Raw genomic sequence first — 25,745 nt, 5'->3', positions numbered from 1 at the left:
GTGTGTAAAACCAACCAGCAACACCTCCCTGGCCTGTCGAGTTTCATGCATGACAGGATCCAAAATGAACTGCCATTTGGAAGATGTGAGCGATTAAAAAGGGCTGCTGGAGAGATGATCAGCGATCACTCAAGTCAGGCGAACAAGAATTGTAAGTTAAACTTCGATTTTCAGTCTAATCCATCAATCTGCAGTCAGCCTAGTAAAGCCAGCCTCATTTCTTTGTACTGAAGAATTAAAAACATTTAGGACAATCCACTCAAAAAAAAAAAAAAAAAGTAAATCTGATGCAATAAAATTGCTGTGATGAACTGAATACATTTTAATTGGGTTCATTTTGATTAACATTTTTTTATTAGTAAATTATGCAAGATTAACAACTAAGAGACACTTTAAAAACTTAGTAAAAAATTTTGAATTATTGTTTTTAAATGTACTTGTACAGCTAAATTTGCTAAATTCTAACTACCATGATTATTTTGCTCAACATTTTCATCCTCTAAGTATTTTTTTTTTTCCACAATTGCATCTATATCCTCAAATTAAAGGTTGGATTTCTCTAAATATCCAGCTAGAAACATTGTGTTTGCAAAGGTGAACTCAGGAAAAGGTGTTCCACACAATTTCTAAGAAAAACACTCAGCTCGGTATGTTTATCAATTATTATCTCTTATATCAGTGAACACACACAAAACTGATTTATAATATTATGACATGGTATGGTCTATCATGTAGAAAGGCACCAAACACAAACAAAAACACCTCATCGTTCCATCCTTCTGGTTAGACTGACAGCCAAGTACAGGTTTTTTTTTTTTTAGCTCCGCCGTCTCTCCCCTCCACCTCTCTCCTCTTCCAGTAGTAACCATGGCAACCTCCATGTCGTCCAATTCCAGGACACACTTGGGGAGTCTTCCTCTTTATTTTACCTAGGCACATTCCTTTGCTTAGATCCCAGTCTTTCGCTCTTTATTATGTTTGCTTGTGGATTTTTTTTTTCCACTTTGTACAATAAACAGATAAGACGATCCCATTTAAATCTAGCTAAAGGCCAAGAAAGCCTCTAAGTCTGTATTAATTCTAAAGATGCAGAGCCTACAAAGAAGGAGGTTATCCTCTATCATTGCTCAGAAGCAGAAAAGAAGTGACCTGTAGGACTCGGTTCAGTCTCGCCTGATGAAAGCACAGAGGTTTCAGGATGCAGCACATTTGCAGAGGAGCAGGCTCCGAGGTAGGGCAGGGTGGGGGTATCGCTGCCTAGTGTTCTGGTTTGGATTTGCGCTTCAGTGACAGTGTCAAAGTATCAAGTCAGTCAGGTAGTCAGTCACTGTCGACACACAGGCAATGTCCAGGCCACTGATTCACGCTCGTCGTCTCCAAACGTGTCACACTTTGTGTGCATTTGCGTTTGAGAGGCAGTGGAAGTGAGCGCTGTCTGTGCCGCTCGCAAGCCTTTCTCAGGCAGCCATGTAGCTTTGCTGCTCAGTGAAGCACGATAACTAAGGTTAGCAGAGCTGCAGTGACAGAGGAACAGGGTCAGACAGCAGAGACTCTGCCATGTGAAAATACAGAGGTTTAAGAGGAAAAAGGGGGCCCAGTTGTCATTCAGTGGGCGAAGGTATATCTGCTTGTGAGTTTAGAAGAATCTCTGCGGCACCGTTATCTTTTGCTTGATTGCAAAACAATCCTGTTGACACCAGAAGGAAATTTATGTATGTGCATTGCCTTTATAAAGGGGTCCACTTTTTTTGCATTGTATCACTTTGCAACCAAAAATCTAGATTTTTTATTTATTTTTTTTTTTTTTTGCGATTTTATAGAACACTGCAGCAAAAAAGTGTGCCCAATGAAGTGGAAGGAAAATATTCTATGGTTTTAATATATTTCTGAAAACAAATTTCTGGCAATTGTGGTGTGCGTATTTATTCAACCCCTCTGAGTCAATGTTTTAGAGTACCACCTTTCAGTGCAATTACAGCTGCAAGCCTGTTGCAGGTATATTAGGTTTGAACAACTAGACTTATGTTTGCCCATTCTTAGCCAAACAGCTCGAGTTTAGTCCGAGTGGTTGAAGAGATCTATCCATGTCCCAATAACTTTGACTATGTCATTCAAAAAATATGTAAATATGTTTGAAAAATGCTGTGCATTTCAGCATTTATATTTAAGTATCTTCTGAAATGTGTGCACCACGGTATGCATGTGTATGTTCACAACTGTGTGTATGTGTGGGGGCCCTAATTACTGCACTGAGCATGGGTGACAGTTGGGCCCCCAGGGTGCTGCAGGGCATCCCGTGTAGCCGTGGTGACTTTATGAGGGTGGCAGCACATGCACGTAGAATTGCATACACCATTACACACATACACACACATATTAAGTAGGACATTTCAAGCTATGACCTCATTCAGTGGGAAGCAGGATTCATAGGAGAGGCAGGACAGAGGCGGAGCGAATAGATCAAAAAGAAAAAGTGAAGAATTTTTAAAATGCTACTTATTTAACCTTCTGAAGTCCTTTCATTTTTTTGAATGAATTGAACTGTTAACTTCAATGATAAAAAAAAAATCACGAATTTTAATATTCATATTCACAGTAAAACATTTTTTCCCCCAATCTCTCAGAGTGGGCAAAAAAGTAAAAATGTCTTCATGAAGGAAACTAGACTTCTAATATTGTCTATCTTTTAAAAAAAAACGAACAATAAAAAAAACATTAACAGTTTTTCCCAAATCCATATTTGCAAATATGTTGCGTGTGCTTTGAATCTAAGCAAACTAAAAATGTTCATTTTAGATGACTGGGGCATTGGTTGTATTGATTCTGATCCGTCGCAAAAAGTAAATTTTTCCCAGTCTTTATATGCAAATTGGTAGATTTAGAATACATAAGAAAAAGCATCTTCAGTTATTGGAAAACAGCAAAACAAGAAATTTTGAACCCATCACCCCAAGAGGAAATGCAAGAAATGGACAGAGATAAACTTGCAATAGTATGTTCAAAAATTACATTATGAATTGAAGTCAATGGCACAAAAACATGGACAGCACACTAAGTGCTCCATTTGACTTAAAACACGGAAAAAACATGGAAAGACAAAAACAAAAAAAAAATCACTGTAATATTCACAAACTGGGAAAATATGCGATATTTATGGAATACCCTATGCTTCAAAAAAAATTTACATTTATACAACAACAAAATTGAGCAAATATTACCCTGCTGAACTTAAAGAAATTCTTTAGTCAGCCAATACAAAACAACACCCATTCACACAGCAGTCACAGCTTCAATGTAAAACTTCAATTTAGTCAACGATATTATTTTTTATGGCTTCAGTCACAGAGGTGGAATAATGATCAAAAGTGTAAGATTTATGTAGGGCTTGGTAACGTTTATTTATGCATCATTATCTGCCCGGCTTCTCTCGACTTCTCCTCCGTCTTCTGCTTTTACAGGAGATGGATTAGACTCAAATGGGGAGGACAGATGAAGTGCAGATAAGCCTGGGAAAACAAACCCCCTAAAAAAGCGACAAACCGTATGGCGTAGCCCACCGGTAACATTCTTAAACTGCAGTGCACGGCTAACACTAGATTGCAGTCAGCGATTCAAGTGGTTTTCTATAATTCAGAGAGTCAGAGGGAGAGAACTTCAGAGGTTTCTTTACTGCGTCCTGCGTGAATGCTTCAAACGCTGCTGCTGCAAACTTACTAACTCATACACGCTCAAAAGCGTGTATGCACACTGTGGGATGTGCACCTTCGAAATACTCGGCCCGAGCGTGCATATGGTTAAAAGCATTTTCATATAAGCACAATCAACCTGAAGGTTTGAAGGCTGAGACTTAGTTCTTCAATGCAGGAACACATGAGAAACTATTTCAGTTTCTTTGAAAGTGTACATTTTTTTTGGACAACACGCATGCGTGGTCTCACAGGGCGGTGGCATATATATTTTCTTTTGAGCCACAGAGGGTTTCATCTGGAGACTTTTAATGTCTGTCTTGGTGACGATGGGGGCGAATTTGGTCGATATGAGCCCAAAAACCATAGAAACAGCATATTAAATCCAGGAAACATGCTACAACCTTTAGGCCCCCGGCCTATAGCCCACCTTTGCTCATTGCCTGTGAAGGAGGAAAAAAAGTGAATGTAAAAACAGAAATGGAAGTGAAAGCTAAAACAGATGGCGATGGAGGAAGGGAAAGTGACAGCGAGGGTGAGAAATGGGGGAGTGTAAACCGATTTGAGGAATGAGGAGTGGGAAGGAGGAAAGAAAAAAAGAATAAAAAAAGCTGGAAATGGAGTGACAAAAAAAATGAAATATCAAGAGGGTGACAGATAGGAGAATATTAAATGAAGCATGTTGCTATTTAACACTTCCAAAGGCAAGGAAAAGGGCCAAAAAAGCACCCCACCCATGTTTTTCCTGTCGGAGCTTTTTTTTTTCTTCTTTTTGTGCTGAGGTACTCTTTTGGAAGGCATGGAGGGAGCTAGAGGAGGATGGAAAAGAAGGAAGAGGAGAGCAAACAAGGTGACAAGGTGGTATAGAGATGCCGGGGGAGGGGGAAGGTCTGTTTGAAGTCTAAAAGTAATTTTCTAACACGACAGCTCTGGCAGAGGTAGCAGAGAAGAGTTTACGTGTCTGCGTGCACAGTCTACACATCCTTCAGGCTGGCCACATTTTTTTGGCCTCTAGTGTGGTGTTCGTGGGATTAAGAAGACGAACATGAAAGAGAGAGAGAGCGGGCTAAAAGGTGCTTGGTTCATGAAGCACTTAAGTATCAGCGAGGGGCAGGGAGTGCGTCGTGAAGCACCTATACGCCTTAAAAAGTAATTTTGATCTGAACAAATCACTGTAACTTGGAGGGTTTTCAACATTTTTTGCGTGCAGCACTCCCAGCTATGAAATATTGCCCTAATATACAGCCGTCCAATCACACCCCGACTGTGTCCAACTGTGGCAGCTTTGAGAGCTTTAGTGAAAAAAAAGGAACATTTATTTTTCTTGGAAAACATGCATGGACCTGAATGGAAGAGTGTTGTTGAACTTGGGGGAGCTTAACAAACACTCTAAAGTGGAATCATATGTCCTCAACAGAGATGCACAAAGAGTCAGCTGGGGCCTTGACAGTTTCTAGCTGGACTGCTGACTGCGTGCCAGGAGACTAAAAAGTCCAACTTTTTTTTTTTTTTTTTTGATTTTCCAATGCACCATACTATATCACAAGCACGCAGTTCACAAACTACTCAATTAAGAATTTGTTAATTCTTAATTAAGTGAAAAACATTTAAAGTTAGCTATTTTCAGGGAGATTTTGATTTTTGATCTGAACAGTTCCTATCAAACTAAAGTCGCTGAATCCCTACGTAAGAAGTTATTTAAAAAAGAAACTTACAGTGTGGTTACCACATCTGCTCATTCAGGCAGTTTCAATATAGCGATGAAGTTCAGTTACTGTTGGACATTTCACTCTTTCATCGTGTTTACTTTTGAAGTGTTGGTTATTTCATATCCAGCTGTCTTGTTTAGAAAAAAAGGCAGGACTGAAAAGGGTTTTTAGTGGAGCCTCAAATGATATGGAGGTCCTTGTGGGTTTAGTATATATATAAAAAAAAATAATGAATACATTTAAGCCAGAAAAGCACTGTTTGTTATCCAAAACAGAAAGCAGCCAACAACACTACACATATTTAGAAAAGACATATACAGTGCTACCTACAGTATAGGGTCTCCTCTCCAAATCATTGAACTCCATGGCCACAGGTGTATAACAACCAGCAGCTAAGCAAGCAGAGTGCTCCAACATCTGTGAAAGATTGGACTGCTCTCAGGAACTCGGTGAACTCCAGTAAGGTACCATGACAGAACGCCACGTGTGCAGTGAGTCCAGTCGTCAAATTCGTTCGCTGCTAAATATTTCACAGTCAACTGATAGTGGTATTATTTAAAAAAAAAAAAAAAAAAAAGGATAGTGATTGGAAACAACAGCATCTAAGCCACAAAGTGATGGGCCACTAAGCATAACAGAGCAGGCTCAGGAGGTTTCGAGGTCCAGAGTGTGCAGGGATTTTCAACCTTCTACAGAGCCGGTAGTTACAGACCTTAGAACTGCAGAGGGAACTACATGGTACAAGGTTTCATGGCCAAGCAACTGGAGTCAAGCTTTGTAAGTGTGTGCAACAATTGGATACAGTTGTGTAAAGAATACCATCACTAGACTGTAGAGCAGTGGAGAAATCTTGCCTCCCTATATGGGAATCCAGTGGGCAAGTATGAGTTTGACGGTTGTCAGGAGAACGGCACTTACCTGACCACATCATGTCAAATATAAAGATTGGTAAGGCACATATTTAATTAGTCACTTAAAAGGAACAGTGCACAATAATTTATTATTTTTGTTCATTCTGTATGTGTCAAATCTTGCGAAATTTTTATACTCAGTCCCTCGGCAGGTTGATTGCATGCAAAACGATTATAGTATGGGGAATTGGGATCAGTCCTGTAGTTACACTGAAATCAACTCCTAAAGCATCAGCGTGCCAATATATTTTGGACAATTGTGTGTCGCCCCATTCAGCTCTAACATGATCATGCACCAGCATACAAAAGCAAGGTTCATAGAGGCAAGAGTTTGGTGAGAAAGAATCTGACCAAGCTAGGTCTTAATGTTGCAGATTAAAAAGTCTAAAGAAAATTCAAACAAGTGGAAAAGTCATCTACAAAGCAAATCGTCAATAGCGAATTCTTTAAAGAAATATTTGGAGCTTCAGTTTAAAAGCAGATAAAACAGACCAAGTCACTGAACTAAGGCCAGTGTACCAGTAAAACAGATTAAGCTTAACTTTCATGGCCAAGGCTTCATTTCCCCTTCAACCTAGTGTATCCCAATGGGGAGATAATCTGGTAAATGCAGCAGTATCAGGTCCTTTCTAAGTTGCCTGAGAAGTCTTGTGAGACTCTCTAGAGATATGAGGCTTTGATATCAGGACCAATTATGCGGTGCGGGCACACACATGTACACATATGCACACGTTCATCATCACACAGCACTTGTGCGCACGCTTCTCCCTGGCCTTGCAGTGCGGCAGAGGAGAAAACAAAGAGGGAATATGATACTTTGGAAACACTGGGCAGGCGGAACATGCTCTGATTTTATCAGCCAGTTGAGCTGAGCTTGAAAGTCAGAGATGATACAGACACAGAGGGAATGATAGAGTGGGATCCAGACAGGTTGAAACAGACTGAGTAAGGAGCGATGCGAGTGCGGTGCAGGACTGGAATTCACAAAAGAAAATATTCACGGCAATGTCTGCAAAACCCACAAAAAAAATCCTTTAATGTACATTAACAAGTTATCAGATATGTGCATGTGCATACGCTGACTGTTACTCGCTGTGTGCATTTCTTCAAAACAGGGCTTCGAGCGCATGAGCACACTTGAGCCCTGTTGATTGCCATGCACATACAGTACTCGGTGCATTAAATAAAACTTGCCAGCAGCGACGCGCATTCACACATTCTCACCTCAAATATAGGCGATAAACAGTTGTTTCCGGTCTAAGTCACCTCCGCAGAGGATCCCTCCAGATTAAGTTTGGCCTCTGGCTCTGCTAATTGGAGCTTAAAGTCTGGTGTAGCCCCTGGGTGGAACATGTTGTGTGTGTGCGCGCGCGCGTGTGTGTGTGTGTGTGTGCGTATTCCTGCATATAAATTATAGATAGAAAGGGGGTTGGCTTGCAGGAGAACGGCCACACAGGCTGCAGCAGCCGGAGTGTTTAGTGAGACCAAGCCAGGCCAAAGTAATGCCCATCACAACACCAGCACATGTCAGAGGCAGGTGGTTGACCAGAGACACGGAGGAGGGAGGAGAAGAGGCGCAATGACAGCAAGTAGTAAAGCAGAAGAAAGAAGAGGGGAGGAAATAATGGGGCAGTGGGAGGGGGGACACTCAAAGTCAGGGCAACACATGATCTGAAAAATCCAGAAACTAATGGCGACATAATTGAATTATGTATATCCAGACATTCTCATTAGAGAGAGCCCTGGTTTATTATTGCTATCTTTAGTCTGGTAGTATTATCCATTTAGTTCTGACCAATATACCTGCTTATTAGAGAACGGACTGGTAGTTCAGCTTTTAATAGAGACTGATACAGACCACAGGGTTTTGAATGACAACCAAACTGACCAAACAGTCCTTCTAAATGCTTAAAGCTACCAAGTTTGAGGAATGTTTAATGTGTTCACATCTATTTTAACACTGGTAAAAACTCAAGTACTAAAAGAAGAATTGGAGCGCTGGAAGAATGCTTCATAATTATTGGTACCCTCATTGTGAAGTTGTATAGTGATTAGCTTTTCTTTTTTCCACAATCTCTCACTAAAATCTTTATTTCAAGGAACATCTATGTAAAATGAACCCTGGCACTGCACTGTGTGGTGCTCTAGAGGCCACCATGCAGTCTTTAACTTAATATGTTTTAATTGTCCCTCATCAAAAATCCCATCTTCATTGAAAAAAAAAAGTTACATTGTCATTCAACAGAATTAAGCTGTAAACCTACATAGAAAATTTTAAAGTTTGCCTACAGCAATAGATGCATGGTTTTCATCCCTAACTGTATTCTCCATTTATACTTCAAGGTCTTATTTTTCACATTTATGTTTTATTGGCGCCAAACATTTGTCTTAAACCAAAAACAACGAGGTAAAAAAACTGAACTTACTATCCATGTGCTGTCTTACATGGTTGAAGTATCTTGGTGATGAACAAACCCCGTTTTTTTGGTTTGACTCTCCAAACTGAAACCGCTCTGACTGAATCCTACTCCAGGAGAGATTCTGACAACTCAGAGCTGCTCAAGAAGGAAAATAACTCTCTCTTTAACTGGCTATCCCATCACTTGTGAAGTGATAAAAACAGAGCAATTGTTCAATAATAAACTGATAATACTCTGCGAAGCACTTTATGACCTTCAATCATTGAGCTGCCCAACAACACAGTTGATAGACGAGGTTTTCACACAGATGAAGTGAGTGGGGAGAGGGTGAGCTCACACATCTCCATCCGGTTTCTTTTATGGTATTGTGCTGCAGCAAGTCTGCAAGACACAGAGCTCATAAGTTACACTGCCTTAAGTGCATTCCACTTCACCTTTGGCTTTCTTTCCGTTTTATTTATTTTTTTTTTTCATTGGTAGTTGTCTCTTAGCTGTTGTTTTCTGTGATCTTCTGGGAAGCAGATTAACATGTAGGTAGATCTCAACATGTAAAAACTAAGAGTTGACAGCACACACTTACTTTTGCTCTGATCTCGTTGCCTCAAATAAAGCAGCTGGCATTAATGCCCGTTCTGCTCTATCCAAGTGGCGCGATTCGAGATTGCACACTGCAGCCGAGCATACCATGCAGCACTTGCGATCAACAAAGCAGCACGTAACAAATTACAACTGAAGTTTTCTGGATTTGTCCTGCAATACGGGGAACTCCACAATGATTAAATACTGACCTCAGTGACATGATCTTGTACGCATCGGGAAGGTAGCATCGGGTGTTCTCCATTTGGGCGGGGTCCGAATCGCAGATCTTGTCATCAGTGCGGCCGTAGTTGGCGCTTTCGATCATGATGACATCCGTGCCAGGACAACGTAGCTCGATGGGGTACGACTCGCAAGACAGTTCCCTGCGTACCACCGCCATGGGGATGGGGGCACGGCCATAAACTACACACAAACACACAAAGGGTTGAGGTAAGATGTTATTTGGATTATTATTTTTTTTTTTTTGTCTTTGCCTCAGAAACTGTGAAACAAGACATGTCAAAAATGCTGTTCCTCATGTCTGAGGAGCGAAGGCTTAAACTGTGCAGGACTAAACTTTCTTCAGCTTAAGCTTTATTTGTTCACCTGCAGAGAGACGTAATTATCCACATTAAGAAACATGAGAATTGCTAAAGATTTCTATCATAGCAAGTTCCTTGTGAAATGGATTTGTTGGCTGCATTTTTGCAGTTAGCCGTTTCAAACCAGGGGTGGCCAAAGGTGAGCAAAGTTTTTTTAAGGGGTTCATACATAGATAAAGGAAAAAAATTCTGCCATGTGCATCTAGCCATCTCTTAGTGCCAGGGGTCACACTTTGTGATTTGATCCAAATTTCCTGATGAGTCCATTGAAATTATGAGATGAAGTGAAAAGTAACATCTGATTGTTTTTAAATGTAGCTTTGATTTTTCTCCTAGCTACATTTGAGAAAAAAAAGAAAAAAAAAAAACTTAAAACTTTTTTTTGTTGTTTTTTTTTTTATTCTTGCACATGTGCTGTGATTCATCTCCTCCAGATTTTGGCTATCCATGCATGGAGGTGAAGCCGGACCACTATAGTTGTTATGTGAAACAGTGGAAAGCATTGCTAAAATCATGTTACCTAAAGTACATAAAGAGATACAAATGCTGCTGTTGGTCTGGATGTTCCCAGGGATTTAGGATTGTTGTGGTGCAGTTCACAAACTGTTGTCCTTTGTCACTCCGAGCAACAACCCCAAGAGCTTTAGCCGTCTTCCCCTGATAGATTTATGAGCCGAGGTGTTGATGTGTGTTTTTCCATCACCTAACCCCTCTGAAATAATAATGTAAACGGTGCAAAATTTAAGCTCAGAAATGCTACTGTGTCTCAGGAGTCATTTCTTTCTCAAAAATCATATTTGAAATGTTTTTTGCTCTAGCTAAGTAAACAGACACATTACGAATTTTCACATATGGAGAAATAAATAATTGTAGACTAAATCCGGATCAAACTGGTTTGAAACATAAGTAAGTGACTCAGATGTATCATTCTGTTTGGTGCTGATAAAATAAGCTGCACATGGACATGCATGTGCGTGGACAGAGACTTCCACCATCAACGCACACAGTCCTACGACGTCCCTAAAAAGCAAGACACGCCACCATTCTCCTTTCTCTCGTTGTGACGGTTGCCATAGAAACCTTGTCCTCCCTCCCTTGACTCTTTCATTAGCTGGAGGAGCGTCATGGTTACACATATGCAGCAAAGAATCTGAATGAGCTCAATGACACTCTGCCTGAGCTCAACTTAATACAGCCCTTCACCACGCCGCCGATACACGCACGCCCGCGCGCGCGCACACGCAAGGAGTCGCGGCCACACATGCATACAAAATGCTCTGAGTGATGGAATGAAGAGGAAGAAATTCACAGCCATTGTCAATGATATCCATGTGGTTCCGCTACCTACGGGCATGGAGCTGGTAATGGCAGGCTCTCGCTTAGAGATAGGACTGATATATAAGTGACATTTACTGAAAATGTCCTCTTTAATGAACACACACAGCCATATACACGCATGCGCACACACACACACACACACACACACACACACACACATAGGTGTATCACCGCAGGCCATGATTAGACCGTAAGCACACATTCAGACAGGATGTGTGTCTAGGGTAGCAGGTGAAGCATTGATGGTACATCAGGGGGTTTCTACGCGTGTGTGAGCACGGGTGCTTAAGGCAATGGGTCGTTACCGCAATAAGTGTTAGTTTGTTACGTTTTCTCAATGGTCACATCATGGCTGCCTCTGTATGAATCTATATTGTGGAGAAAGGGTTAAGTGAAGCGTGCAGGGATCGATTGACAGTACTGTGAGGCAGCTGTCTAGACTAGCTTTGGATGTGATGTCTTATGGTGTTGCCTTGTTGGGTCCACACTGGGCAGAAAGCAAAGATTAAAACACAAATAACACAATTACGCAAACAAATAACCCACAATAGTCAAGCCTGAATATTTATAAAAAGATGCATTTATTTGTGCTATTATTTCTTAGCATTTTTTGCCTTGCGAAAGTGTTCATTTTTGTACTTTGCACATTTGGTCAGATCACAAAAGCAAACTTCAGTCTCCGTCAGGAAACACTTTGCCAACCCTTCCTGGTTTACTCCAAACCCCCAAATTAACTGCATTCGCCATTTCTGTGAAGACCCATGTAGTGGAGAAATACTTTTCTTCAGCAAAGGCAGAAAAGTTGGTAATTGGATGGGACAATGGACAGAGCTAAATAAAGAGAATTTCTGAAAGAAAACTGAAAAAGGCCCTGCAGTTCTCGTCGCAGCTGCGTGATGAAAATCGTGAAATTTTGTTCTCTCCCTCATGTCGTCTGCCGCTTCTTGTCACAACCCCTGTGGCAAATCTTTCACCCCATTCACCATGTGGAGCTATTGTGTGATTGGTCTAAATGTCATGGGTGTGTTTATTAATGTGGAAAGCAGCGTTTCCATGAGCTGCTGTACTGACTGACTATGCAAAGTGGGAGGGATTGAAGAATAGATAGAATATTTAAATACATTTTCTCAATCAGAGAGAAGATTTTGAAGAGCAAATGCTGGAGGCCGAGGGGAAGCATGTATTAAAATAAGCTCCTCTTTCTCATTTCTTGTGTCCTTCTCTGAACTTATGAACTTGTAAAAGTCGTTCCTCTTTGCCACGATCGCTGTGTTCATCATGCCATTGTAAATCACACACGACAAAACACCATGATGTTACCGCAGCAGAAGGGGGAGCTCGTCTCGGTGCGTCTTTTGGGCCGTGAAAATGTGCGAAAACAACCATCCGAAATCCACATGATTGTGCATCAACAGTTCGACCTCGGTCCGACCATGCTGGGCCCTTAACAGTACCAAAAAGCCCTCAATTATGGTGTAATCAAAGTTAATTTCTAAATAGAATCGAGATGCTATAGCAAAACTTGAAAATAATTGATTGACGACAAAGATGCTATATAACCAATCTAAATGAGCATGAGCTATTTTGCAAAGAGAAATGTGCAAACTTGTCTCTGAATATGCAAAGCTGGAACAAAAGTAACCCCAGGATCATAGCAAAGGGGTTAGAATAAAGTGCACACCTAACTTTTCAGATTTTAAATTGTACGACAGCTTTGTACAAGAAGATTTTCTACCAAACCAGTTCCACTGCTATGTTTACTTGGCACCACTTCTCTCTCTCCGTCCTCATTCCCAGGCGACCTTCATAATTCCTTCTGTAAACATTGTTTTTAGCTCCTGTTTTCCGGTGTTGCTGGGTCCAGTTACAGACCAGCTCACTGGGAATGCTAAGCGTTCACAGACACTGCTTGCCATTTAAAGCAGAGTGTTTATAAATGAAGTCAGTGATATTAGGGCATCGGTGATACGATTTGTGAATTTAAACCTGCTGCACAGATCTTCACAGAAAACCAGTGGCTGCCAGGTTGTGCAAAACCAAAGTGTTTGATTTAAAAAAAAAATCTAATAAAAACTTATTCTAGCATCAGTTCTGTTTTTTAAAAAAAGTATAATAAAATCAGATTTATTTGAGGCGCTGCTTTTGTGGAAAAGACAATTACGTCTTTTTCTAGCACTTTCTCTGTATGTGATCATTTGTATTGGCCTGTCACATAATAGAATAAAATATATCAAAGTTTGTTGTTCTTACATGGCAAAATTTGAAAAAATGTGAGTTTGTGAACATCTTGGTTAGGCACCATTTTAACAAGAGGTAAATAGATCAGCTGAAAGTCTTATTTTTATACACATAATCAGGCCATGTTTAACCTGTGAGAATTTAACAGCATCACAGTAATTTAGCTGTCAGCACTTGAGCCATTGGACATCATCTGTCTGACCACTCAGATCCTAAAACCATCTACTTATCTCACAACATATCATTTGGCCGTGGACTGTCATTTCAAGCTAAAGCTATATGCGGACGGAAGGAAAATCAAAGTATTAATACGTACTACACCAACATGAGTGACATGCCATCTTTACTTCATAGGGCTTATATATGCTGTTGGTCCAAACCTTTGCAGTTACAACTTCTGTGAAGACTTTTCTACAAGTTTTAGGAGTAGGTTTATCTTATTGCCCATCCTTCCAGAAGCACATTTTCATGGTCGGACAATAATGTTGGATGAGGAGACTTGGGTTTCGCTAATTCATCCCCAAGGTTTTATTTTGGGTTCTGGCCAAGACTCTGTGTGAAGGCGACTCCAGTTTTTACAAATTTGTTCATTAATGTCTTCATAGACTTTGCTTTGCCTTCTGGTGTGCAGTCATGTTACAACAGTAAAGGGTCACCCCAGGACTGTTACAAGCATGAAATTGCACAAAATGTTCCGACTTGCTGAAGGGTTATCCTTTCACTGAAAAAAAGTAGCTGAATTCAAATCTCCCCCCCAAAAACAGCCAATTTATAAACAGTTCAAGACTTTGCAAATTAATGAAACAATCAGTATTACTGTTTTTTTTTTTTTGTTTTTTTCAGTACGAGAGATTGGTTTTGGAGGGTTAACGTAGATTAAGTTATGTAGAAATGTCTGACAAAACCTTTGCAGCACCTCCCCTCCTCCCAAAGGCCAGCTTGGCTAACATACTTTGGAAAGCATTTACTTGAAATGTGGTCTACATTTAATCCTTTTAAAGTTAGAACAATAATTTCATAAGAATTACACTGAATCCACAGGAAAAGTGAATATCCAGGGTAATAAAATTGTCATCTAAAATGATCAAGTTGCAATAAGATGAAGTGAGCTGAAAAGCACTCAGAGCAAAAGGAGTAAAATTTCCTGACTGTCACAGATAATCCTGCCCCATCCGTTACCTTATTCTTTATATTTTCACAAAATCTCCCATAAGTCCAATAACAGATTGTTCAATCTGCCTCCGAAGAGCTCCCGCCACACACATTTCACTTCATAACAAAGAACATTCAGCTTTTTGATACAGAAGCATTACAAACACATCCACTGACGCACAGACACCAGCTCCCCATCTTTCTCTTCATCTAATAACGTGTGAGCCGTGAGTGCACGTTAATGTGTCTGTCATTAGTTGTGCAAGTGGCGACAGAAACTTGGCAGCCGTGGACGGTACAGACAATCTTATTCAGTTGCTCTCCCTGCCTCGAAGGGAGTGCGGATGAAACAAAAGGATATTGATTTCTGCATTTGGGCCAAGAACAAGAGAGTGGCGAAAGAGCTGAAAAGATGGAAGGAAGGAGAATGAGAGGGTGAGATGGAAAAAGCAGAGAGATTTAAAAGGTGATCTCTCATTTGAACTGTCAAAGTGTCGGTTGAAAAAAATGTGCATCCTCAGAGTAAAAACAAAGAACAGCACATTTTCAAAAGTGAAAGGTACTTTAAATGAAAAGACTGGAAATATTAATATCAGGGTTTCCCCCAGAAAACCTGCCAAGCCTGGTGGTCGGGTTCTAAGGCAGTCATTCATCCAGCAGCCTGTCGTGTTTTTGAGTTAAAAATAGTTTGAAGTTGACAGGAAATTTGAAAATATCACTTGATATTTATGTGTTATTGAAAGATCGGAGGATTAATACCTGAACACCAACTATAAAGTCTTGGAAAATGCAAACAAATAAACTTAAATAAATAAGCAATGCTTAGCCTGGTTTGGGCACAAGTAAAGCCTGGTGGCCCGCCAGGCTTATAAAACACTGTGGGAAACCCTGAATATTCAGAACAAACTCTTTTAGAACAGGACATCACAATTCCAACAGTTAAAAAAAAACACACAAAAAACATAACAAAAAGTTGAACTGATATATTAAAGAGAAATACAAATTATATTATGAATGGTTTTTCACAGAGGTAGTAGTTTTGAATCCAACAGGACATTAAGATTTAAGGAAAAGGGTAAAAAAAGAAAAATATTATTTGTATTTGACCTCTTTATTGGAGCCAATTATGATCTCCAGCAATTTGATTTATATATCTCAATCAATCGCAATGACAAAATAGAAACTTTCCCAATTCTTTGAAACAGTTGGCTTAATGCATACGTTTTCTGAAACTAAAAATATCAAATTACCTTCAGAAACCGTATCTAAGTTCCCACCTTTAAATATTGCAATGTAGTCAACTCATTTAGTTGCGGTTCTTTTTCTTGTTTGTTTCATAAATACTCTGAACTTAGAAATGTGCATTTTGCTATGAACATTTTTATCATATGCATGTTTTGTGTTCACAAACCTGTGATAATGACAAGACTCGGTTTGGTGGAGAAAAGGGTGTGTTTGCTTCCGTGTTTTCTCAAGCAGAACACTTTTTGTTTCAGCTAATCCTCACCCAGTATAAACACCCCGATTTGCATTTGTCGACTTATTCTTCAGACACTGATGCAAATGCCCCTGACTGAAACTCATCTCTTGGTGCTGAAGCAAAGTGTTTGTGTGCCTCGAGTGGCTGCCGACTTGGGAAGACTGCGTGTTTGCTTGCGTGAGTGTGCGTGCGCGTGTGTGTGTGTGTGCGTGCGCCTGAGAGTGTGTCTGAAGAGGGTCTGTGTGGGCGCTGAGTATTTCAGCATTTAAAGTATTTCATCTGTGTGGCAGCAGGCGTGTGAACAAGCACACAGTGGGCAAAGTGTGATTGACAATGGCCATTAATGGGATTAAGTCCAAGTGGGCCAGAGCTCTGTTTTTGGAGTCTTTCAAGCTCACTGTCACAGGGGAGAGGAGGTAATGTGGACATGACCTACTGGGGCTGCATCTGCACAGCTCACGTGTGCGTGTGTGTGTGTGTGTAGTATAACTGTGGGTTTGGCCAAAGTGCACAGTAATAAAACAGAGGATGATGTATATCATTGCAAATTATATTAAGAGCTAAAACAGTTTTGAAAACAAAACTCTGCCTGTTGAAGACTCATCAATCTGAGCTCGTTGCTTACCTATGGCGATGGGCGCGATCAACGCCGAGATGAAGATCAGACATCTGGCCCACATGGCGTCTGATTTTGACCTGGAAGCGGACGTAGAGGTGCTTCCTGCGGAGCCCAGGCGCTCGAGTGCCGAGCTGCTTCTTTCACAGCTCAGGATTCCTGACACCATACAGGCCTGCAGATCAACACAGAGAAGATTTGCTCAGTTGGATGTCATATCAAAACACAAGAAGATGCTCTGTCGAAGAAGTTGAATCCCTGCCCCACCAACAAGAGCGCCCACCCCCGCCAAGAAGATCGTCACATATGGTAATTGTAGATGTTCACAGTTAATGTTATTGATTTTATCAGTCTTTATAAGAAAGGCCAGATGTGGGCAATTTCTGTCCCTATGTGGTAGCTTTTCTACTTGCCACACATTTCAGCGGGCAAGACGCTACGCGCACCAAGCGTCGATGGATAGACATCCATGAGCTCATCGCAAAGTTCACAAAAACTGGACAAAAACACATGCATGCTTCTACTCTGTCACCGACACTCGCTCGTGCTGAGTCAGGTGCGTTCCCTCCCGCAAGCAGGCAGAAAGCACACAGAAAGAAAGCAGGTAGTAATATCTGTATTTTTAAAATGCCAAAAAAGTGTTTTAATTCCAGCAGTCTGTTCTCCTGCGAGTGCAGCAGGAGTAAATGTTATTATTGCTGTAATTAAAAGAAAGTAGGGGTGCACTGATTGCAGTTTTCTGGCTGATTACCAATATTTAACATAAACCTGACGTATATCGATTTGTTTCTGTACTAAACTCAGCAAAAAAGTTGCACAGTTGGCAACAGTAGGTTAGCTATTATTAAACACAAGTTCAGGTTTATGCCATATCTTTGCCAGATTTTTTCCCCCCAATATCTCTTAAAGATTACTGGAATAGATGGTGTTAAAACAATTTGGTGCTGGAATGTTGCATGGGATGTTGTCATGGTTAAACTCTAAAGGTAAAACATTTGTAAAAAGTACCTGAACGCTAAAGAAAATCCTCAAAATAAATGATTAACCTCAAATAGCAAGCATTTTTCAAACCGCTAGCTTGCAGGGGCAAGTCAAGAAGCAATATGACAGAAGAGAAAATAATTTAGAAATTACAAAGATTTTCTATACATTTTTATTTTAAATTAAATTCAAATATCCTTGCAGGAGGAACAGGACAATTTGTTGCTAAGAAATATGTTACAAGGAAAACAGATCATATGCCAATACATACACAATATATATAATAATATGAAAGAGATCCAACTCTAAATGCTCACTGGTGATGTTCTATCTGTATCAAGATTCACTCCACATCAGCATCAAAGTGTGAAATACATTGATGTCCCGATCTAATTGTTCATTTCATGGTCCATTAGCAATAAACAATTATTAGACGATGGTCTCTGAGATAAGTTGTAACAGTGACAGACTGGTGAGGCTTGTTTCCACTTCTTTTTTTATGAACGGATTAAAGCAGGCCAACATTGTTCAATCACTGGCTCACTCGCCCACTCAGCAGGTAACTCAACTGCTTTGTGTTTGCACCTTCAAAGTCACCAGTTTTAATCATGGAATAAGGGATATTTACACGTTTAACACACACTCTGCAAAAAGTATATACACATACATTTTTTTTTCCAAGTATGCACAAGGATCACAACATTGTGCAGCTGTTATATAATGAACCTAGTTATGTTTCAAACAAATTTTTCGTAGGGATGGTTCAAAGGCAGCAGAAGTCCTATTTTGAGCCTAAATGGTCTCCATTCTCATGGGAACCTGGACACAGCCCCAACTAAGCATTCATGTCAAGTTTGTGTGTGTGAGACTTTGAGAGAAAGAGAGGCAGCAGAAATTTGCAAGAGCTGGGGACAGATGGAACAAAGCAGACAGCCTGAGCCATGGGAAATAAATCATGTGTAACAGAGACTATTGATCAATGTGGCCATATCATTTTGGCCCAGAAGAGACTAAGACAATATCAGGCTGTCTCAATCATATCAGAGCTGTGAAGTCAAATAGCTTCTCAGATATTTTTCAGAACTTGAAAACAATTTTAGTTGCATAAAGAGAATGACTCAGATGCAAAGGGGGAAAAAAAAATAAAAACATTTATTCTGCACACTTGACAGACGGATGTGCCTTTAGGCACGTCTGTGCTGAATCTGAATCTCTCAGAACAGACGACACAAGGCATGATAAGAGTTGAAAAGTTATCTGGATTTTTTTTGTTTTTGTTTTTTGGATGGCAAACGAAATCCTTGAAATTGTAAATTAATTTAAGATTATTATCATGGATACTCACGCTAAACTTAATTTCAGCTGAAGCTGAACAGCACAAGAGGAAATTTGATTTGCATTCCGTAACAAAGCAGTCCAAACATTTTATGAAATCAGCAGTTTATTATTTTTTTAAAGAACTTTGATCATAATCTTCCAGCTCTGGAAAATGTTTACTTTTGCTTTTCCTAACTTTGTAAAATATCGTTTTTTTGTTGTTGTTTTTTTACGTTATTATTATTATTTTTAATGAGCTTAAAAATATCATGTTTTCTGCTGTCAATTTCTGTGATGAGAACCCAAATTGAATACAAATTGGTAAATTGATGAAGCATCAGAATAAGAACTCACAGGACATGTCTGTGTTGAAAATAGACACGGATTGGTTACCATCCAAACCCGTATAATTCTGTAAGTAGAAGCTTCCATGTGAGAGAGATTTCATTTCTGCTAACAGTTCTTGACAAATTCCTAATTGCCGCCAAAGTGATACACTCACAATAGTGTCCCATGTATTATTCTGGCTTCTGCCTAAACGGCCGAACAAGTTGCCCGCTTTTGATTGATTGGTCCCTAACTCGGTTGAACATGAGCAATCTGACCAGCTGTCCCTGGCTAGATAGAGGAGCTGTGTGGTAACATATGGCTGGATGCCACCCGTCGCAGCATTCCATCCACTGTTTCATAATTCAAAAGCTATTCCATCACTCTTTAAGCTCCACCAGCATCCCTCCCGTCGCCTAATTAACTCTTTCATTTTCTTCTGTGCCCTTGTTGTCTGTGGTGTCCTCACAGACAATAGTGCTCTAATAGCCCGAAGCAATCTAGGACTAAACCAAAGTCACACCACTGTAGTTGCGTAAATAATTCAGCAGCGCTGCATTCGCCCATATGCTGAAATAAAGACATAAAACGATGTTCCATCTACAGAGTTTGTAATGAATAGACAAAAGCTATAGCCCCAAAGCATAGCCATGTGTTTCTAACCTATTTCTGTTCATCATCTTAATGTGCTGATTGGTTAAAATATTATGAATAAACAGGCACTAATGACGCCAATTATCAGAACATATGTGATGTGTTTACACTGTACTCACCAGACTGCTGTGAAATTAAGCTCTGGCAAAATCATTTGTCTCTGTGAACCTTATAATTTGTAAAAAGAGTTAACAAATAAGGGCAGGTCGCTTGGAATAAACTCCACATTTCTTTCTGCTGAGCTAGTTTTACTGTATCTCAGTGGAGCCACACCCAAACAGAGAGGAGCAGAGCAACACATCAGCTAGCATCCAGGACCAGAACAAAAGAATGAGCCAATCCTCGATTTAGGGTGTTACATGTACCTGCTGTAACGAAAGACCACACATTCAAACCCAGTTGAAATGAGTTGGCCAAAGTTTCTGAACTTTCTGAAATTGCTGACATACAACCAAAGTCACTCAAAAAGAGTGGGTTGGAGCCCATTTTTGTCATTAGAGCTCCCTTAATCCAGTGTGGTTTGCTGCTGCTGTAGCCCATCTCCTTCCAGGTTTAACATGATACTGTTACTGTTACACATATTTTTATTGTAAATTGTGGTGATTTTAAGGCCTTATCCCCCCCTCCCCCCATTTTGAACCACTTTGTTCATTCTCCTCTGACGCCAGCATGGCATTTTCATCCATACATCTCCCATTTGGCTTTTTGTTTGTCTTTTCAGACCAACTTCAGTGAACCAGTGAGAAAATCAGCAATTTCTAAAATCTCCAGATCAATCTGTCTAGCACAACAACCTTGCCATGTTTCAAAGTCACTTTCTTCTCCTTTCTTCTGCTTTGTGTTGCTTTGTGTTCGGTTTTGCCTTTTGTCTTTTTTCTTTTTCTGTTTTATGTTTTGTTGTTTTCTTGTTTGTTGTGTTTTGCCATTAGCCAAAAACAAAAAAAAAAAAAAAAACATATATGAGCCTAAAACAAACATGAGGTCATGGTGTTTCCTAGCTTTGCATGCACAAGTGATACAGTTTTAATGTCCCAATTTTTTCTGCTCCAAATATTCATTTCCTACAGGGTCGACATAACCGGAGCTGTCACTAAGGTCGCAAGACTAACAGACTCGGTTGCATCTATGAATGAGCTAATTGATGTTGGGCTAATTCTGTGTGTGTGCCTGTGTGTGTGTGTGTGTGTGTGTGTGTGTGTGTGTGCAGTCCCCTAACGAGTACCCTGGCTGTCAGAGCGCTCTTCACTCGGGGATTCTCGTTTTCACTAATGAGTGCCGACCGGTTTGGGCTACCTTGTCAACATGCGTCATTCTACACATGCACATGCATATGCACTTGCGTTGGTGCGCCCTGACTTGCACATACAAACTTTCACACATAAATGCTTCTCGCTTTATTAGGCTGTGCTGAACACCCCAAGTTGCCAAACACAGCTTATCAGCTGTCCTAATGTTATATTTGTGTTTTAAGCTGTGCACTTATATAAAACTAAACATAATGAGCATCAGTAATGGCAAAGTTCATTTTTTGTAGTTGGCTTTCTGGAAAGGTCCCTCCTTTAACAGTTAACATATTTTCAACAGAGTCGAGAAAGAACCATACCAAACACTTTATCCATTTCAACACCTGTTTTCATGGGTAACTATGACTTAAAGAAAACCAAACTGTGACTGATTATACAGTAAGTCAACATTTAGGTTCCAGAATGGCAATGACTTTAACTGTACTGAAAGATTGCTAAAAACCACTTGGGGAGTTACGGGGGGGAGGGCTGCACATATTTAAGCTTGTATGTACAATTATGACCCCGTGCAGATTAGAGAAAACCCACAAAAATATTAATCTTTGTGCCCATTAATTTTTTTTTTAAATATATGTTGTCTATGCTTCAAATCTTGAACAAAACAAAAGCTCAAATAATTCAAGAAACAAAAAGTGTAGAATCCTTATAGCTTCTATATATCTATATAGCTTTCTGACAAATCTGTATAGATTTCTGACAAGGATTATTATTCTCAGTGAAGCAGCCCCCCCATAACATAACTCACAAAACCCAAATCAAATAAAATTGAAAAGTTCAAATTCTTTTTGCAAGATATCTACATTTATTTCTCTGTTATTTTTAATAAGGCAAGCAAAACTGAGCTTATTCAGAAGTTTCATTAGTTGGCATTAATCATTTAAATCCCTAACTTTGAATAAATTATTAAAACAATGCAGTGTAATAAGAACTATATTGTGCCTTTCATGAAAAAAAAAAAAACACATTTGCATGCACCTCTTTAAGAGTTCTAGTTGCCCATGCATTTTACCTGGCCAGTTTGTTCTGCATTGTGCTACAATTGAGTCAGAAAGCACTCTGCAGTTCATGCATGTTTTTTTTTTCCCTTGTCGTTTTCCTTCACTTTGTCTTTTTTACCTGTACTTCTCACTCTTTAGTCTCCTCAGTTGTTCATTCTCTGCTTGGTTGGACAGAGAAGTTGGTGCAGAACAAAGCTCAAGGGGTTATGCACCATGTTCAGTAAAATGGCATGTGTCTGCCAAGCTATGGTAAATTACCTTCGGTTGGCTTGCCAGGTAAGTTTAACAACCTTGGACCATTTCTCTGTCAGTGAACGCCTGCATGTTTTTTGGTTAAAATCAGAGAGGACAGCTGTTTCCTGGGTAAAGACTGCACTAATGGGTAAAGGTGACATAGCAAATAATCATCAGTGTAGGTACGGAGGGAGGAGGAATTTTGATTGGGAGTGACTAAACATACACATATGGACACACACAAATTAGGTAGTTATTTTTGCAACGGGGACATGACTAATCAGGAGAAAAACTAAGAAGTCTGGCCTGTGAACTGTAATGAGGTTTATTCAAATCCTAACAATGTACAATTAATCACAGCCCTGCCCAGAGTATGATGAATATTTTCTTTTTTTGTCAAAGTCTGTTTTATGCTCTAGCTGCTGTGCCAGACAAAGTTATTTTTGTTATTATTATTTTTATTATTACAATGAACCCCAGATATAAAGGTGAGTGCCTCAAGCTAAACAACTGGTACCTATCCGTGAAAATACAAGTTTGAACCCAACAAAAATAAAATAATGTAAGAGGTAGGGAAGCACTGTTGTTTTTCTAACAATTAAAGACTTTGTGACGGTTAGGCTGACTCACTGTTAGAAAAGCAATGAAGAAGCCTAGACCCCCTTAAATAGTACATTGGACAGCATAAAGGCACTCAGCATGTTAGGCGCAAAAGAAATGGCTTAATGAAGCCAGTAGAAGCACAGAGTTGTAAGGTTCTATTTAAAATGCTATTTTCGATTATAGTCAACACTTGACTTTGGCTAATTTAGACTGTGTTAGAAATGTAAAAACTTTGCATATTGGTTTTGATTTTGGAGACGGCTGGTTCCTCTCTGGACATTAGGAACATCAGGTCAGGAGTGGTGCAGGGCAAGCAAGTGCCAACTAGTTCTGGCTGGAAAAGGGCGCCGTTCTAACATTAAGATGTTAGTTAAAAACCTTAGAATGAGATCAGACAAGATAAATGTAGAGTGTTATTTGCATAGTAATTTCCTGCACTAAACAGCTACATCAGAATACATAGTATATAATCCATGGTATGACATAATCATTATCAATATACATTGTCTGGGCACTGTTCAGAACAATGGGGATTGAATTCCTGTCCAGTCTCACCCAGCTGGTTGTATATATCTAAAGCACTGAGTCACAGAAGATTTTCCACAAACCGTAATATCCGGACTGTAAGCCACTACTTTGTTTTCCACACGCTGTGAACACTGCGACGCGGCTAATTTATGGCTTTCTACCAATGGTTTTCAAAAGACTGGACTGCTGTGTGGTGAAGAGGACAGCACAAGCTCAAGAGTTATCGAGAGCAACAACGGAAAAGAATGTGTGTGTGTGTGTGCGTGTGTGCGTGTGTGTGTGTGTGAAGCCAGGGGCGCCTGGAGGATATTATCCGAGGCCAAGCACAAAACAGATCACCGCACCTGACCCACATGAACACAACCGCGTCTCCAATGTGCATCATGCATGTGGCGCGCAAAACCACCACAGTGCACACAAATGCAGGCCACATTTGAAAGATGCACACGGCACACAGACACGTTGAACGGCGCGAGTGAAGGTCGATCAATAACCTTCTCTTGTGAGAGAGAACAAAACTTTAAGTAGATGTTTTCAGTGGAGTTACAATCTTGAGCTTCTACACTTTCTAGTAAATCCACAATGATACTGCTCTTTTGTAACACCAAGCAATTAGGGTTGCCAAAACAATTCATTGGCTTAACAAATGGAATATTTTACACTGTTATTGGTTATAATTTTCCAAACTTTATCAGAAAGAACCATATTTATTTAAAAGATCTGCAGTGTCAAAAATGGGATTGAATATTATAACAGGCATCAAGTACGACATTTTTGTATCGTAATAACCATACTAGCCACAATAATCTTTAACATCAAATGCCCAAGGCATTTTAAAATGTCAATCCCTAATGATTCAGGATGTTTTACAGTCTTAGTAATGCCCTTCTTTACAGCAACTAAATTTGGGATGACCTCACCTCTGTAGTTTATGTAAGTGTCCACCACAGATTGGCACAAACATGTAAACAATGCATACGTAGACAAGTCAAACCTAGTGTACACTTAAAACTGCAAAGGTCTTCTTAAATGAATTCTTAGTTTCCCTTAACAAAATAAAGCTAAAATTAAAATTAAATAAAGCTAAAAAAGAAAAAAAAAACAAACAAATGATTGTCATGTAGACAAAGCAAAGTGGGACAGGACAAATTCTGTGCTGAGAGAAACTAACTGTCAGTGAGCTGCCCCTCAGCATGACCAGAGGCTCAGAGGAAACATACTGTCAGCTCCAAAACAATATGAACATCTTGGGAACATGGCCACAGCATGTATCTGTTGTGCTTCAACTTAAGGATGGGGAGAGGTCACACACATGGCCCCCTCTGACTACATTAAAATCACAATTAATGACAAGTTAGTGTTTGTGCTGGTCAAATCTTAACTCGACAAGACAAACAGTCGTGTCAGCTTGTGTCTTTCACTCTGATTCTGTATATCTTACTGAAGCAGTGGAAAGCAGCGCGATAGCATCCCACTGGCAGCATCCCAACATGTACAGTAGGCACACATGGGTGAGGGGCAGTTTAACTGTAGGAATGTGCATACTTGTCATCTGTGGCCTAGAGACAATCTGCCCAGTGATTTATTTCACGCAGCACTGTTTGTAATTCTTTTGTGTGGCTGAGTTGAGCACTAGAGAACCACAGAGTGCTAGAAAGCAGCCTGGAAGGCATGGGTCACCCCAACATCTGTGGGACATGTTTTAGTCATTATGGTACAAACGCAATGTCCTCATTTCAAAATCTGTGGTAGGTAGTGGTTACCATCTTTTAACCTGTGATATTTAGATTATATGCAGTATTGTGCAAAAGTATTTATGCATGTTACATCCACCACCCCCACACACACATTTTATTAATCTATTTTTATTTGAATTTTATGTAGCAGACCATCACAAATTAGGTCATAATTGTGAGGAGGAACTATAATCACAGATGGTTCTGTAAGGTGTGGATGACGTATGTACTCGACTCCCTTTAGTCAATAAAGCTACAAGATTTTTAAGTCTTCTGGGGTATTCTATACCTGCTATGCAAATCTAAATAGTCCATCTTTCTCTGCAAAATAG

General features: G+C 39.9%; 1 protein-coding gene across 12 annotated transcripts in view; it reads right to left on the bottom strand.

The window, feature by feature from the left end:
- adgrl3.1 (adhesion G protein-coupled receptor L3.1) overlaps positions 1–25,745 on the bottom strand; it is a 161,532-nt gene that overhangs the window by 101,340 nt on the left and 34,447 nt on the right. For all 12 annotated transcript variants that reach the window (XM_016671295.1, XM_007551706.2, XM_016671296.1 and 9 more), the window contains exons 3-4: positions 16,741–16,906; positions 9,515–9,728 (exon numbers count right to left, since the gene is read on the bottom strand). In XM_016671295.1, coding sequence (XP_016526781.1) covers positions 9,515–9,728; positions 16,741–16,900 — 374 coding nt within the window. In that variant the 5' untranslated portion in view covers positions 16,901–16,906. The remainder of the gene's footprint in view (positions 1–9,514; positions 9,729–16,740; positions 16,907–25,745) is intronic.

Source organism: Poecilia formosa, unplaced genomic scaffold (assembly GCF_000485575.1).
Source record: "Poecilia formosa unplaced genomic scaffold, Poecilia_formosa-5.1.2 Scaffold43, whole genome shotgun sequence".
NCBI classification, from domain to species: Eukaryota; Metazoa; Chordata; class Actinopteri; order Cyprinodontiformes; family Poeciliidae; genus Poecilia; species Poecilia formosa.
Note: the sequence above shows the minus strand (reverse complement) of the source record. Positions and strands in the feature narration are given on the sequence as shown.